Here is a 15,397-nt window from a genome sequence, read left to right as displayed (position 1 = left end):
TACCTCCAGGCTTGTGCAGCTCTGAAATAAATAAATAATCAGTGTCTCCCTCGAGTGTGTAATTGCACCCCAGGTAATGAATCTGATTTTTGCAGACAAAAGCAGCTTTGGTTAAAGCAGATGAAACAATCACTCCTCCAGACCAAAGACAACTCACAGCAGTGGAGAAACTGATTTCTTTTTAAAACATGTATATTTAGAACTGTAACGCTTACAATTTCATTAAACAATCTTAGTACAATGTGTTTAATCTAACAGTATATTACAGAACAATGTGAAAAATGATTTAATAGCAAACCATGAAAATGGAATTAATAATACCTGCAGTGTCAAAGTCACTAACTTGTTACCTTTTCCAGTCAAAGAATCCCAGCAGTCATTCACACTAAATGATGCTTTGGGTTTTATCCAGAATCAAATGGTATGATTTCCACAGAGAAAGGGCATTCCTTCACAGAAAGAAGATGCATAATAAGAACATTTTCAGCTAGCAGGTCTACTTTATACATCTATTTAGAATTTTAAAATTAAAAATAAAATTAAAAATGTTTAGACCAGTGCAGGGTGCCTATTAATTTTTCAACTTATTTGTGGTTCTTTTTGGAAAGAGGGTTTGTTTTTTATTTCCCTTTTGTAATTTAGCAGAAGAAAAGAAAATAACAACAATGGATTTGTCTAATGAGCAGCTCCTCACTTTAGTTTTGGTGACAAGTGTTTGATGTGGGACTGTTTCCTCTGTGGAGTCTGTTGACAATGCATCATTATAGATCTGCAAGTAGAAAAGATCATTCTCACATTAAATGCACAAGTTTCAATATCAGAAGCAGGACATCAGAAGAAGTTGTAATTTTTCCAGTCACAGGTGAATTTGCAACATTCACAAAAATTACACTTTTTTTTTTTTTACATTTTTTGTATTTACATTTCAGATATAAATAATGAAATTCTTTAAGTTACATGTTTTAACTTTGCTTCACGATTATTCTACATCTGCAAGCTTTCCTGTATCAAACCAACCTCCTTCTTTCATCATGAATGCACAAGTCTGGCCTCTAATCAGTAATAATTACACTAAGCCTTTATGATGAAAGGTTGACTGTTCAAGTATCACATCATATTGATATTTTTGCCCCAACTTAAAAATTGGGGCAGCAAACCAAGCCACTTGGAAATGGTAATAAAAGAAATTAATCTGGGAACTCAATAAGCCAAATAATTTATTATTAAATTCTATCAATATCTTTCTTTGGTAAGAAATATGCAAGAGGATAACCCAAAGCCCACCCCCAAAAAAAAAAAAAATCATATAATATGTGACATCACAGTGTCTACTCTGTGAAGGAGAAAGCCTCAGAAAATTAAGGAATTTTGTTCAGTTAAGATTGTTTATAGCAGTAGCTCTTCCATGCATCTAAATATGCAAATGATGGAAGTTTAATATAAAATTGCAATGGCAGGAATTAACAATGATCAAACAAACAAACAAAACCAAACCAGAAAAGCAACTGTTACACCAGTGAATGTGTTGTTGTATGCTCTGTTATGTTTCTGGCACATGTGTAGAAAAGCCTGTAAATTATTACATAAAAATTCAAGATTTGGATAATTATATCATCCAACTCTACATTCTAAAATATGTAGGAAGCATGAAACAAATCTCTCAGCTGCCTGACAAAAATAAAGAAGTGGTCCAAAGATTTGGATTTTTTGCTTTTTGTTGCCCTGTGTTGGTTGTTGTGATGCAGGGATGTGACTGCAGGGAGAAAACCCAATAGCTGACACAAAACATACTAAAGTGGCAATATAAACTAGCTGACACAAGCCTCACTGTACATTTAAATTGATACAATTGTCTGGTGCTTCCATGGCCAGTACACGCCGAGTGCCACAGGTCTCCTTGGAGTTAATGTTGCAACAAAGACTGAGCAGGTCATTATCCCATAAAGTGCTTTCATATCCAGTTCCTAACGGGTTCCTGGTCTCCACTCCGAGCTGTCACGTGACATTGACCTCCAGAACGTGGTCATCCTTGCTGGGAATGACAAGGATTTGCATCCCTGTGCTGCTGTTGAAGACCTGGCCCGGGGAGAAAGGCTGGAGCCGGGGCATGGGCAGACCCTTGTGCTCCCCGCTGGCTGTGGAATGCAGGCTCCCCCTGCTCCTGATGCTGCTGCTGTCAGCCTGCTCATCCACATTCTTGTCCACAGACAGGTTATCGTTTTCAATCCAGCTATCTGTTTGCAAACAAAACAAAAAAAATTGTTTTATTCTACCAATTAACTCTAAAAAGTCATTTCAGAGCTCTGACAGTCAGCTTAACTCATGTTCACAGTTATTGATCATCTCTGCTGAGGTAAGCCTGTGCACACTTTTGGCCAGCACCAGAAGTAACAGAGTGTATTATACTGTTTTGAAAGGAAAATTTCAGTAGCATGACCTCACATCTGTCACAAGCTAGAGGGATGCACACTGGCAGTTCCATTGACAAAAGCTATGTTGCTCCTGTGAGTGAATTCTCACTCCAGCTCTGGGACTACTCATCAGTACACATAAACACTGCCTAGCTGTGGTAATTTAAACTCTGCATCTAATCTAATGCCCCAATTTTTTTTATTCTTTTATTTTTATTATTTTTTGTTCTTTTATTTCACATTCAATCCCTTGAAAACTGGGAAAAAATTTCTAAGCTAATGAAGACACACACAATTTAAAGAAAATGGAACTGCAGGATTAGAGGAGTTATCAAACAGTTTTCACTTGATTATTAAATCCAGTGACAATTGATTTGCATATTAATCTTTAAAGGAAATGTAAGAGAACAATGCATTTATTATTCCTCCTCAGAGATTCAGGTGGCAACCCAGATTGAAAGTTCCCATGAGAGCAAGTTTCAATTTAGGACTGTGAGTGAAGGTAGCAGAGGCACCTATGAGTACCTGGTCCATTTATGACCAAGTCCATGTATTGTCAGTGTATTTTTTGCTTTGCTTTTCTCTTTACACAAGAATACAGGAAAAGCAGAGTCATTTCTGTAAGTAGCCACGTGGTCAAAATGGCCTTACCAGCATCAAGCTGCATGGAGTGAGCAGAATGGTGAGGGAGGTATTTAAACAATCTGACATCAGGGAAAGGCAGGTACCCAGCAAACAGCGGCATCACTTCCATGTGGACTTTGTGAGTTGCTCGAGGTGCTACAGGCATAGAAATCACTCCAGAGCTTTTCCCACAGACTGCCCAGTTACTACTGTTGTCAACAACTGCAAGAACAAAGAGAAAACACTATAAAGATCTATTGTGAAAAATGGAGAACCCTCCATTTTTAGTTTTAGCGCACTTTGAAAATCTGCATTTTAGCAACATCAAAAAGCTTTTATGTGTGAAGAGTTGTGGAAGGTAAGAAAACAGCCCTGCACTGAAGGGACCATAGTTGGGCCTCAAGCCTGTATCTATCCAGTCTGAAGAACATTTCTATTCCACTGGAAGGTGGATTAATGAGGAGAAAATAAAATATTCCCAGTCTAGCAAAATGAAAACTGCTTTACTAAGCAGCTGTACCCACAAAAAAGGAATTTATGCCATAGCAAGTCTGGCAGATGTCATCGTCAAGAAAAAATTAGGGGGAAATTTATCAAAATGCTTAGGAAAAGTACTCTTACCTTCATACATAAGTTTTGTTGTGCAATATCCATCTGATTCTGTTAATGCTTCATCTCTGTCAACCTCAGAGAGCTCAACAAGCCGGGTGATGGACACCTCTAAGGAGCAGAGTGAGCCTGTTTTACAGTACTCTGCATCCAAGGGTGGGAAGATTTCAGTTTTCACATGGTACAATGTCTGTCAGGAAGAAAACCGTGCTGTTATCAAGGAAAAGGGGTGTTTTATTTGTGTTTAAACTGAACTGGACAATGGGTACAGTAACAACTTTACACAAAACAGACACAGCCTGTTAAATCTTCGTAATGCAAGAATCAATAAGTAATGTTCACTTCATTATTGTGCTCAGTTTAAGTAAATCAAAGAACATGGGATCCTGGAATGCTGTGCAATACTAGCAACTTTAAAGATCACCAGGTTCCAACCCACCTGCCATGGGCAGGGACACCTTCCACTAGATCAAATCAAATTTGATTCAATCTATTTCTGAAACCAGCAGGGAAAATATATTTTTTTCCTTAACTTCTGGACTTTAATATGGCATTTCAATGCTCCTACTAAATAGAGCAGTGAATCTTACCATTTAAACAGTTTTTATCAGTTTCTAAGCTCTGCCCTTTAGAGACCCATCACTCAGATTCTGAGTAATAAAGAACTACTTCATCCCACTTTCCTGTCATAGTCTCTGGAATAACAGTGACCACATCAAATAACTGATTTTTAATTCCTGCAAAATTCAGTTTCTACCAGAAAACCCCCACTGTTTCACAAAGTCTTTAAAAACTCCAGAAAGATGCTGATAAAGGTGCCAAAAATGCTTGTTGCATGCCAGTAGGCAAACAAACACCTGAAATGTTGATCAATGCCAGTTTGCAACAAGCAGGATGAAAACACTGAAAAGGATTTAAACAAAAGGATTTGAAAAACAAAGAGTATTCTCATGATGCTTTTTACCCAAGTATAACAAAGGGTAACACTGAGTTTAGAGATGAGATTAAATCATGTTGATAAAACTTCCTATTAAAGGAATTCTACCTAGCCTATGAGCTTCCTAGCTGATCAAAGGAATAAAAAGTTTGTCCATAAAGGGCAAGAAGAAACATTTCAGATAATGGCCTAGAAAACCCTAAATATTTCATTAGAGGAGCTCATCTCAAGCATTGCAAAAAACTACTCAATGCTTTCAATAGCAAAGATATTTTGTAAATTGCAATTTGCTTTGGAGAGCACAATCTTAAGCCAGTAGGGAAAAAGCAGCTAGCTCAGTGAGCTGCAGACAATCTCCAGCTGCACCAGGAAGGTGAAAACAGAAAAAAAAGGAACACAATTAAGCACAAGTGTCATGGCCCCCACCACATTTCCGTGGCAAGGATATAATTCCACTGCATCACAATCAGGCTGCAGTTCTGTCACTCACAAACTGACTTTCCAGTGATTCTAAGCAGGTATTAACCTCATGATATAAACAGAATTTTTCTAATATATTTATTTTTTTTAGGAAACCATATTCAGTTACAGTATGCTACCCTATACTTGGAAGAGTACTTACAAAAAAATTTTCCACTTGGAATTCATAAGTGAACGGCTTCAAGGTAAGAGACTGTTCTTCAGAGGTAGCTGGACAAAAGCTGACTGAAAACAGGCACTGCAAGGAGAGAGGAAGCTCTTTTGTCCACTTCAATTCCCATACAAAGAATATTGATTGCTTACTGTACATGACCTGAAAGAGAATGTTTGGAGTGTTAGCTGCTTCCTTCCTCTGAGCAAGAAGGGAAAATGCACACAAGCATGTTTGTCTGTTCTGACATTGGTACAGTTTATTGAAACAAACTCAATAAATCATTAGGAAATATGCAACAAAATGACTAAAAGTGAATCTTTTTCACAATACATATATTTTTAAAAGATTTCCATTTCATTGTTAGAATCAAGTGTTTCAAAAGGAAACATTTCACAATCAGTGAAGTGCAATTCTATATTTGAAAACATTTTAATCAAAAGTCAAATTTAATAAAATTACTAATATGTTCTTATGTACTTTTTCCAGGCACCAAGAATGAGCAATTTATAATGTTCAGACAAGGCTGAAAGAAACTTCAGGGCTCCCCAGAGAACTTGTGGATGCCCTGTCCCTGTTCAAGTGTTCAAGGAAGTGTTCAAGGCCAGGTTGGATGGAGCTCTGAGCATCCTGGTCTAGTGGAAAGTCTCCTGCCAGGAAAGGGGATTGGAACTTGATCATCTTCAAATTCCCTTCCAACCCAAACCATTCTGTGATTCTAAGGTAAAAAACTGTTCTGCAACTGAACTGGTTTACATCTGTATTTAATAGGAAAACTGTCTCTACCTGATTATTTTTCCTAAAACCCAATGAAAAAACTGTAAGATGAAAAAATCTAATAAACCAGCAAGTGAATTTTACCTGTTGAGATGCAGGGTTGAGAGGTACCAGCTGCAAATCTGTACACTCAGCAGAATTTTTTAGGCTGTAATCTGAAAGCTGGAAACAGAGTTCTGACAAATTCTGCACGCAGACTTGCACATATTTCCTGAAAAACAACACAGTTTTTTCAATGAAAACTGAACAGTTACATTGGAAGAGTTCATGTCCATAAAACAAGGCTCTAAAACATCCTCTTTCATATTAAACAAAACCAAAGAACTACACAGAAACAGGATAACTGGGTTAATCCTGTGGTCTTATTTCCAAAACCACAAATTTGTTTTATTGTCATGAAAGAACACAAGAGGAAATGCACAAGCTTCCAGGGGGAAGATAGTAGAAGCCCAACTTATGTATTTTAAAAAAATAGGCTGCTATAAATATGAGTTATGAAACCCCAGCTCCATACTTTGTAAGAAGAAAGAAACAATTAATAAATAATGAGTACATTACCGTTTGCCAGCTGACAACAAGGAATGCTTGGCATTAAAGGGTATGCAGAATGTTAATGCAATAATAGTGGAGTAAATCGACCAAGGACAATCAATGGTCACCTAGAGGAAAAAGGGAACACAGTTCTTATTTGCAATTGTCTTTGGCACAATGATTTTGCTTTTCTTCTCCTTTCTAAGAGAAACTTTTCTTATCAGGTGTCTATATCTTGTGCATCCAGGAGGGGAAGAAATAAAAAATTTTAAAAAATCAGTATGCAAAAACTAATCTGAAAAACTACAGGTTTTTGTTTGCCTGTGAGTGGGATATGAAATCTCCAAGCATCTTTTCCTCTAAGAACTGACATACCCAGTCCTAAAGAGTATAAATGAAGGAAGGGGAATAGAAGTAAGAAAAGATGAAAGGACACCAATGGCATCTTAATACAAAAGCAAAGGCCAGTATCAAATAAACTTCTATAAGATCTATTATTTAAATGCCTTTATAATAATTTAATATGTTAAATACAAGCTAAAAATATTTTTAAATGCATTTAATGTATATTTGTTTTAATTTGAAGCAGTGCATTTGACTTCATCTTTCTCATGAATCAGAAACTGGAATTAAAGACACAGGTATCCTCCATGCTTTATAAACTGTGGTAAAACACTAAAAGTTAGATTATTAGCCAAGGGAACAGCTGACAACTTATTAACCATAGTGTATATTTCTGCTTATATTTACAATTTCTTTACATTTTAACATTCAGTATGATTTTTGCATATATGTCTTTTGAAGAAAAATAAGTTCCAAGCAAGCAAGTTCCCCCTCACCACCACTTCTATTTTGTGATGTGTTCAAATACATTTCATAATAAAAAAGTTAAGCTACATCTTACTTTTTGGTCAACAGTAGCCATGCAGTTGTCCTGTTTCTGCTTCTCTTTGTTTTTTCTGTGATTTTCTTTATTTGTAGTGTTTTCTTTCTCCACTGCAGGTTCTGTGGCTGATGGCAAATACATGACTTCTAGTTCAAATTCAATCACATGATAAGCAGGAGCCACTGGCAAGCTGATGCTTGTGATCTTCTCAGAAGACTGAATCCTTAATGATGACTCTGAGATCTTTTCTACAGATGTGCAGAATGGGGGAAAAAAAAAATCATAGAAAAATATGTGGTGCCATATCCACTTCCCAGCAATGTTTGCAAAAACAGCAGCAAGAATCCATGTTTAAAAACTCCAGAGTAACCTCTTCAAACCAGCTATAATCTGCACATGTTAAATATTTAACTTCCCAGGAGTAATGCTCTATCCTTCTTTAACTGCAGGAAGGTAATCACCACATTCCATGTAATAAAAAGGTTCCTTCTAATGTTCAGGAAAGAACTGAGAGGGCAATTTAACAACAAACTTCAAACCAGCTAAAGAGCTACTTCAGCCCATCACATGACACTTATTCAAGTTTTTATAAAGTGAAAACCTTGTAAAAATTAAGTCTCATAATTTCAATTCAAGCAACCCTGGACACAAACACACGCAGCAGTTTCACATGCCTTCTGGATTTCATCAATGGAAGTAAAATTGTCCAGCTATGTTTGTCCAAATTCATACTACTACTTTGAGGGTGAAAATTTAGGACCTTTCTTGCACTGAAGTACTCAGTTGCAAATTGTTCTTAATAATGACTATTGACAAACAGTGCCAGTGTTCTTAATACCGTAAGTACAGGTTGCTTCAGGATGACTGAACTTGTCAGCCTTTTAAAGAGTATTCATTTTCAGCTCCTGGCTTACCCCTGGTGTTGGAATAGATGACAGCCTTGCTCTCAGGGTGGTACAGGATGGGCATGGCATCCGCGTTGCTGAGCTGCAGAGTGTCCCCACTCTTCATGGTGTAGTGACCAGTGGTCACTGTGAACTTCACCTTCTGGGGAATGCCAGCCAAAAGGCTTTCTGAAGGACAGAGCAGGAATTGTTAACAGATTCCAGCACATGGTTACAATGCAGTAAAGCTTGTTAGCACACAGTTGGTCACACACTGGGGTAACTTACAAGTGTGGGGTTTTTCTGTTATGGGACACATTAAACCCAGCTGAGATACAACTTGTGGGGAAAGCACTTGTTTCAACCTGAGAGCCCAAGCCCACTCCATCTTGGATGGCTTAAATGAGCTTTCTCTCTAGCACAGATTTCAGTGAAATACAATAACCCCAAATAATTTACTAAGCTTTTCAAGTTCTCCAGGTTGCAGACAGCTCTGTATTTTCACACGTGCAATTCCAGTCATACCCATGTGCTGCATTTACACAATCAGCTCAACAAGAATGACAGTGTGCACACAGAATCACAGCTATCAGTTTCACAGGGGTCCCTAATTTGATTTATGCCCAACATGCCTGTCCTTCCTTTGCTACACACTGCAACCTGGAATGCCAGCACAAAATTCATATTAACTCCTCAGCTGCCACACTCAATAGCCTGAAAACAAATCACTATTAACTTCCATTTATACACTCTAATAAGTGTTCAGCTGCCCCTGAAACCAGTGGATGCATTTGATACTCATTTTTAGTAAGTTCTTACAATCCTCTCTAGTAAAGAATCCCATTTCTTACTTATTTATTGTAAATATCAAAGGGACTCTAGCATTAAGTGAGGAGGAGTTTCTTCACAGCTAGGGGGAATACACATTGTAATGGGCTGCCCAGGGGGATGATCACTGTCCCTGGAGGTGTTTGAAGGGAAGACTGGATGTGGCACTCAGTGCCATGGTGTGGGTGACAAGGTGGTGTTTGGTCATAGGTTGGACTCAATCCCAGACGTCTTTTCCAGCCTAATTGACCCTGTGATCACAACCAATAAGGAGCTTGCTCAATTACAAATGTAAATATTCACTTCCAATCAGTGTGGCAGCTCAAATCACACCTGGTATTTCAGTGACACTACATGTTCAAATCAAAGTTCAAAAGTGACACTATGTGTCCAGAGCCAAGCACTGGACTCAGTTGTTCATCACTGGCAGGACATTATGATGGATAATTTGAAAAGCAAGGCAGTATTTCAGACTCACAATGCAGAGTAAGGCAAACTGAGTAATACTGAAGCCATGAAACACACAGGAGCACAAGAGGAATCATCAAAGCAGCTTCAGCACAGCCACTGCACCTACCAGTCATGGGCTCCACTTTGAGCTGGGGCTCCTGGGAGTACACATCGTACTGCACGATGGGGTAGATGTGAAGAAGGACAAACTGCACCTTTCCCACTGAAGTGCACAGCTGCCTGAGAGTGTATGTCCCAGGTTCTTTGGCCTGGGAAGAAAAACATTTGAATGGTTGTTTTTTAAGAAAATACTTCTAGAACAAGCCCTCTACTAAAGAACAGCATGTTTCCATCTCATTCTTATCATGTACTTTGGGTTTGTAAATTAAAACTGCTGATTTCAGAAAACTCCGTTTTCTGAGTAAATGACACGATTTGCACAAAGGAGCACCTTTTGCCCCATTAAGATAGAAGCTCTAGAGTGCTGTCTGATTCAAGAGAAAACCTTATAATTAACAAGTACTAATAATCAAGATAACTAAAGTAGTAGCTATACTGTCAGTTTGTTATTCTGGGGTGTGTTTAGCCTTGTTTGTTGTTTGATTTCCCCCTAAAGTGCAACATCTATGAAAAAACATTATTAACTACCTAAACAATACCTGTGCTTATTTGGCTAATTCATAAAAACAGCTATAAAATCCTGCAGCATTTATACAAGGCACAGCTTTCAGCTCCAGCTATTGATTTCACACACTCCCCACCACACATCCTGAGTCAATGTTTACAAGAAAGTAACACATACATATTTAATTTCCAACTCTTCCCATACCCTGAGTAATGTGATTCTGGATGTTTCTCGATAAGATTAAAAACAAAAGCAAATCTGTAACACCTTCTAATATATTTACTCTTGATTCTATTTGGTCTTAGGGACTGCTATGTAATGGGAAGTGTTTTCTTTTCTTCATGTGCTATTTTCCAAGTGTAATACATAAATACCAATGCTGGGTATAATTAAGTAAGTCTCCAACTTCTGGAGAAAAGCTGTACCAACTCAACAGTCAACCATCATGTAGTTCTTTACATGGCAAATCCAGACTGAAATTCAGTATTATTCATTCTGACATTAAAGTCACTACATTTTAGCCCTAAAAAACAGAAAAGGATGAGTCAAGTAATATGTAATATACACATACTTTAAATCTTAACCAGGGATGGGAATATTGCTCTAAAGAATTTAGACAATGCTTTCTGATCTCTTTTAAAGCCTGGAAAAAATTGGAAGATTGCTGTCAGCATAAATAATGCTAATCATCAGTGTAAGGTCTACAGAAAGGATCATACTCCCTCTGGGTCACAGAAGCACAGTCATTCCTCTTCCTGCACAAGTGGTGCAATTAAGCATTACTTTAAGGAAATTCAGAAAATGAGCTGTCAGCAGATTCTATCCTCTGGCCAGCTGTATAATCCAGTAAAGTGACACCATGTATTACTACAATGCTAATGGATTTTTAATAAATATTTTGTAAAACTGCAGCTCAAATCTAGAGCTTTCATTGTTTTATCTAATAATACAGTGCTAAAATTATAAGATGCTCAGATTTTCCATTTAAGGACAGGTAAATCATGCCTTGAACAACTATATTGTGGGATTCACACTGAGAAGTCTTCCCATGCTAAGTTCTTTTCTTGAAAGCAAGGTTGGAAAAGCAGCAGAGTTATAGAAGTAAGGCTGTTTATCCTCCAGTGGCCACCAGATTCACAGCAGAACCAGGGAAATGCAAAGCAGAGCTATATCTAGCTTTCCATCCAACTCTTCTCCTGGAGTGTCCAATTGCATCCTGATCCCACTCACCCCAAACACCAGCTCAGTGCAGTCCCTAACAGCTTTCTTCTAGTAATGCTCCTTCATCTGAAACCCAGTTTTACATACATGTGAATTCATTTTACATAACAGGGCATTTCCAGCCACCTAGGCCTCTGGTCCAAGTCTCATTAACCTGTCCCAATCCTTTGAAAGGATGAGAAACCTCAGAAATTAGGTCAGTAGGTAGTTCAAATGACTGTATTGCCATTACACAGACGAAAAGAACTAGTAACTAATATCTAAGTAAGTTAGATGATGACTAATGGGGACAATTTTAATTCTAACATCTTCTAAATTCAAATACTGTGGCTGATTTCAACTGCTTCCAGGGAGGTTTACTACATCCCTCAAGTGAAAAATTATTCTACCACCCTCTGCAGAGAAGAAAAGGCTGTCAACCAAATTTAACCACACAATCACTTACTGAAGGGCTAGAAGAAGAATTCAAAGCTTTTAGACGTTATTCTGAATGACCTCAACAGCACAGGCAGACTTCATGAGCAGTACATTATATTGCATATGAATTTAGCAGTTTAATTTTTGGCAGCAATAGTCAAGATGTTTAAAATAAGTTTAGGAAGGCTGACTCAAATGATTTTAAGTAGGAGAGTTATGTTTTAGCATAAACACAACAGCATCCTTTCAAGGCAGATGATGGTGTAGAACAAGAAAAAGCTGCCAGGGGAATGGATGATCCAAGTGTAACAGGAAGCAATACAGGCACCACTCACCAGCACAATACTCAGCCACTATTTCTAATTTTTCTGTCACAAGTGCTACAGTCACCCAGCTACAAAAACATACCTGAATATTGAACGTTATTTTATTGTCCCCTGGTTCCAGAGTCAAGTTGTTGCACTTCAACACGTGAGCCCCATCTTCCAAAGTGACCCCTGAGGGCACATCCAGGGAGCTGCTGCTCTCCTGCCTCCGCAGCAGCATGTGTGCGTTTTTGCAGATGATTCCTGCCGTGTTCAGGGAGTTGTCCGAGGGGCTCCTCTCGTACATTTCACACAGCTCCAGTGCTGGCAGGTTGTTTCTCGACAAAGGCAAGCCTGTAATTTCACTGGGGAAGCTGATGACACCGTTAGAAGTTTTGTGCTTGGTGAGCCACTCGGCTGTTTTCCTGTAGCTGTTCTTCTCAATGTTGAAGTGAACGTGGATGGCAACCTGGTCCACCTGGACAGGGATGGGCATTTGGCTTAGCAAAGTCAACTCGATGGACAACTTTCCACCCACGTGGACAACAGCATTTGGAGGGTCAAAATGCAGAGTTTTCAGCTGGGCAAAGGAGTGCATAGGCAATATAACCTTTTGACCTGGAAAGATAAAAACAGGGATTATATTATTTTCCAGTGCTGCTGAAGATGAGCAAAATTTTTCTCTTAAAAATTCAATCCCTAGAATTAAATGGATCAACAACTCTTCAATAAAGCATCATTTCACAACGAATCAATGCTTTCCAATTTTTTATCTTGCATGAGAGTTAGAAGATGCTGAGATGTTCTCCAACAGTTACTTATACTACAATTTCCATTTTCAGGCTATTAGAAACAACTGAATTAAGAGAGATTGTCCAAGCAGAAGCTGAACATTTCATTACTACAGAACTCAGTAGCATTAACTGATCAACTTCCCAGAGCTTGTACTAGTTTAAGAAACCAATAATCAGGCTGGTGCCTTGAGCCAGCAGCTCTGCTATGCAAGGGGTTTTCATTCTCTTTCTGCATTCCAAAAACAACCCTAAGGCAGTACCTAAAATTAATTAAGAATCAAGTCTGAAATAACATATTACTTATGGTACATCTAATCATTAATAAAAAAATTCTGAATAAAAATAAGTATTCTTCAGATCTACAGGAAATATTCCATATGAATTTGAATTATGATGAATATCTGACAAGAAGATGTTACTGAAGCAGCATGAAGAATAAAGAGAGGAAATGGGATGGACAAAATAATAAGCTGCAAGTGGATGGACACAGATCTAACATCAAAATCCAGGATGTACTATCACAGAGCTGCCACTTGCATGCCAGCACTGAGAGATAAAGATAGGTTAGGAACTGAAAAAACCCAACACACAATAAATTATGGCCTGTTAAAGCAAATAAACATAACTGAAAGAGAACACTTTGCACTATTCAGAATGAAAATGTTAATTACCCCCTCATCTTTGACTATTCTTAATTAGTATAGATTTATAAATGTTTTAGAAAACAAAAGTTCAGAAATTATATACAAAATAATAAACCCAACCAGAAAATGGCTCCCCACCTAGCTTTAGGGAACAACCAGATTTAGAGTACCTTAAGTTTTAAGACCCAGACATACCTTGGTTCTCTGCATGCTGATTGGTAAAATCCAGTATTTCTTGGCAAAATCTTTTGCGTTCCTCTTCTGTTAAGTGATTATCACCAGCTAAAAGGCTGCTCGTTTGGAGATAACTAATGAAGTTAAGGAAACAGGAAGTAGAAGGCCACAACAATTAGAAATTTGAAAAAAAAACATTCAAATATTGCTTTTCTGATCATTAGAGACAAGACCTGCTGTTATCATCACTGCACTTTTCTAGAAAAGAAAAGATGGAAGATTCACCATCATCTGAGATTATTGCAGAATCTCAATACTTCTGTAGCAGACCAACTGAAACTATGATCCATTGTTAACCAGTGCAATCCTGACTCATCTAAAAAGATGCATGAGCACAAAAAAATCATTATTTGTGTATTTGTGTGCAAGACACAGTATCTTGCATCACACTGGCCAACATTTTGCATTAAATAATCTTCAGTATTCTATTTTATTCCAATTTACTTGGCTGAGAATCTGCCAGCTGTTACAGCATCACTTACCATAACTAAGTTGTAAGACTTTCTTTAAATTTTTAAGTGCTGGGAATATAAATGATCACTTGAATATTTAGCTAAGAATGCAATATTTCTGGCTCAGATTCCTTATGAGCACTTGCACTGAAGCAGAAAAATTTAAGAATCTTTAAAAGTGATGTGGGAATTTGCAAAGGAGGATGACATTTAGAATGTGTGTCTTGTTCTAAAAGCACATGAACCAACAAAAAATCAGCACAACAGAACAACCCCCAAAATACAGTCTATGGTATCAAATAACTCAGGTGTCTCAGCTTAGACTCAGCATGTCTGACAGTCTCTACTGTTAAATAAAAGTTAGAGATATGTCAGAAAAATAATCCCAAGCATCATTTCCTCCTGTCTTAATTGTTCTGGCTCTGCCTGTTAGAGGATACTTTTCAATCTGCCCAAGCTGCTTCTGACACTCAGCCAGCTGCTTCCTCGTGTGTGTGACCAGCAGTGCCCAGCCCTCAGCAAGGTAGGTTTTCAGTGCTCCTTGAAGATACACCTCTGCCTTCTGGGGACCTTTCTTCCTCCTTGGAAAATGAAAAAATGAGCACAGAACAATGTAAGAACCTTTGCAGCCATGAAAACTCTTTACATCTTTTCTCAAGGTGCTGGTGGGGGAGGAACACTGCAAGGAAACAGAGGACAAACTGCAGTGAACCATTTTAACTTTCTGGTCACATATCAATATATGTGCTTTCCTTTACTGCAATTCACTTAAGCAAGTAGAACTGCAGTTAATGTCATTATTCCATGTCAATGAAAGGCTCCATATGCAGATCTGTCCCAAGTCAGAGCAAATGAGGTGAAGGAACCTCCCACAAATGAAACAAAAGCCACCTAAAGCTTCTGACAGTTAGCTAAAAATTTGCTTACTCAAAAATTTTGAAGCAGAAGAATACTTCAGTGAAAATTTTATCACCACACAGCAGTTCCATGGCAGTCTTTAAACATAACATTACTCCCTCTGGTGAAAATTTAAGTTAATTTAGGAGAATCTGTTGCAATGTGGAGATCAGACTGCTTAAGTGAGTATTGGTGGGAAGCATGCCCCAATATATTTTCCAAAATAAACCACTTATGACT

The 15,397-nt window shown here is 37.9% G+C and overlaps 1 protein-coding gene across 1 annotated transcript in view; it reads right to left on the bottom strand.

Annotated features, from left to right (window-relative positions):
• Nucleotides 1-174: 174 nt before the first annotated feature.
• Nucleotides 175-15,397, bottom strand: part of TRAPPC10 (trafficking protein particle complex 10) — a 37,844-nt gene continuing 22,621 nt past the window's right edge. Inside the window, exons 12-23 of the mRNA XM_015630270.3 lie at nt 14,701-14,841; nt 13,770-13,882; nt 12,240-12,754; nt 9,696-9,837; nt 8,321-8,479; nt 7,425-7,654; nt 6,548-6,648; nt 6,074-6,200; nt 5,204-5,374; nt 3,657-3,834; nt 3,063-3,257; nt 175-2,234 (exon numbers count right to left, since the gene is read on the bottom strand). Coding sequence (XP_015485756.1) covers nt 1,996-2,234; nt 3,063-3,257; nt 3,657-3,834; nt 5,204-5,374; nt 6,074-6,200; nt 6,548-6,648; nt 7,425-7,654; nt 8,321-8,479; nt 9,696-9,837; nt 12,240-12,754; nt 13,770-13,882; nt 14,701-14,841 — 2,311 coding nt within the window. The 3' untranslated portion in view covers nt 175-1,995. The remainder of the gene's footprint in view (nt 2,235-3,062; nt 3,258-3,656; nt 3,835-5,203; nt 5,375-6,073; nt 6,201-6,547; nt 6,649-7,424; nt 7,655-8,320; nt 8,480-9,695; nt 9,838-12,239; nt 12,755-13,769; nt 13,883-14,700; nt 14,842-15,397) is intronic.

The sequence above is a fragment of the Parus major genome, chromosome 1 (assembly GCF_001522545.3).
Source record: "Parus major isolate Abel chromosome 1, Parus_major1.1, whole genome shotgun sequence".
Taxonomy (NCBI): Eukaryota; Metazoa; Chordata; class Aves; order Passeriformes; family Paridae; genus Parus; species Parus major.
The sequence above is the reverse complement of the archived record's forward strand: the minus strand, read 5'-3'. Positions and strand labels throughout refer to the sequence as shown.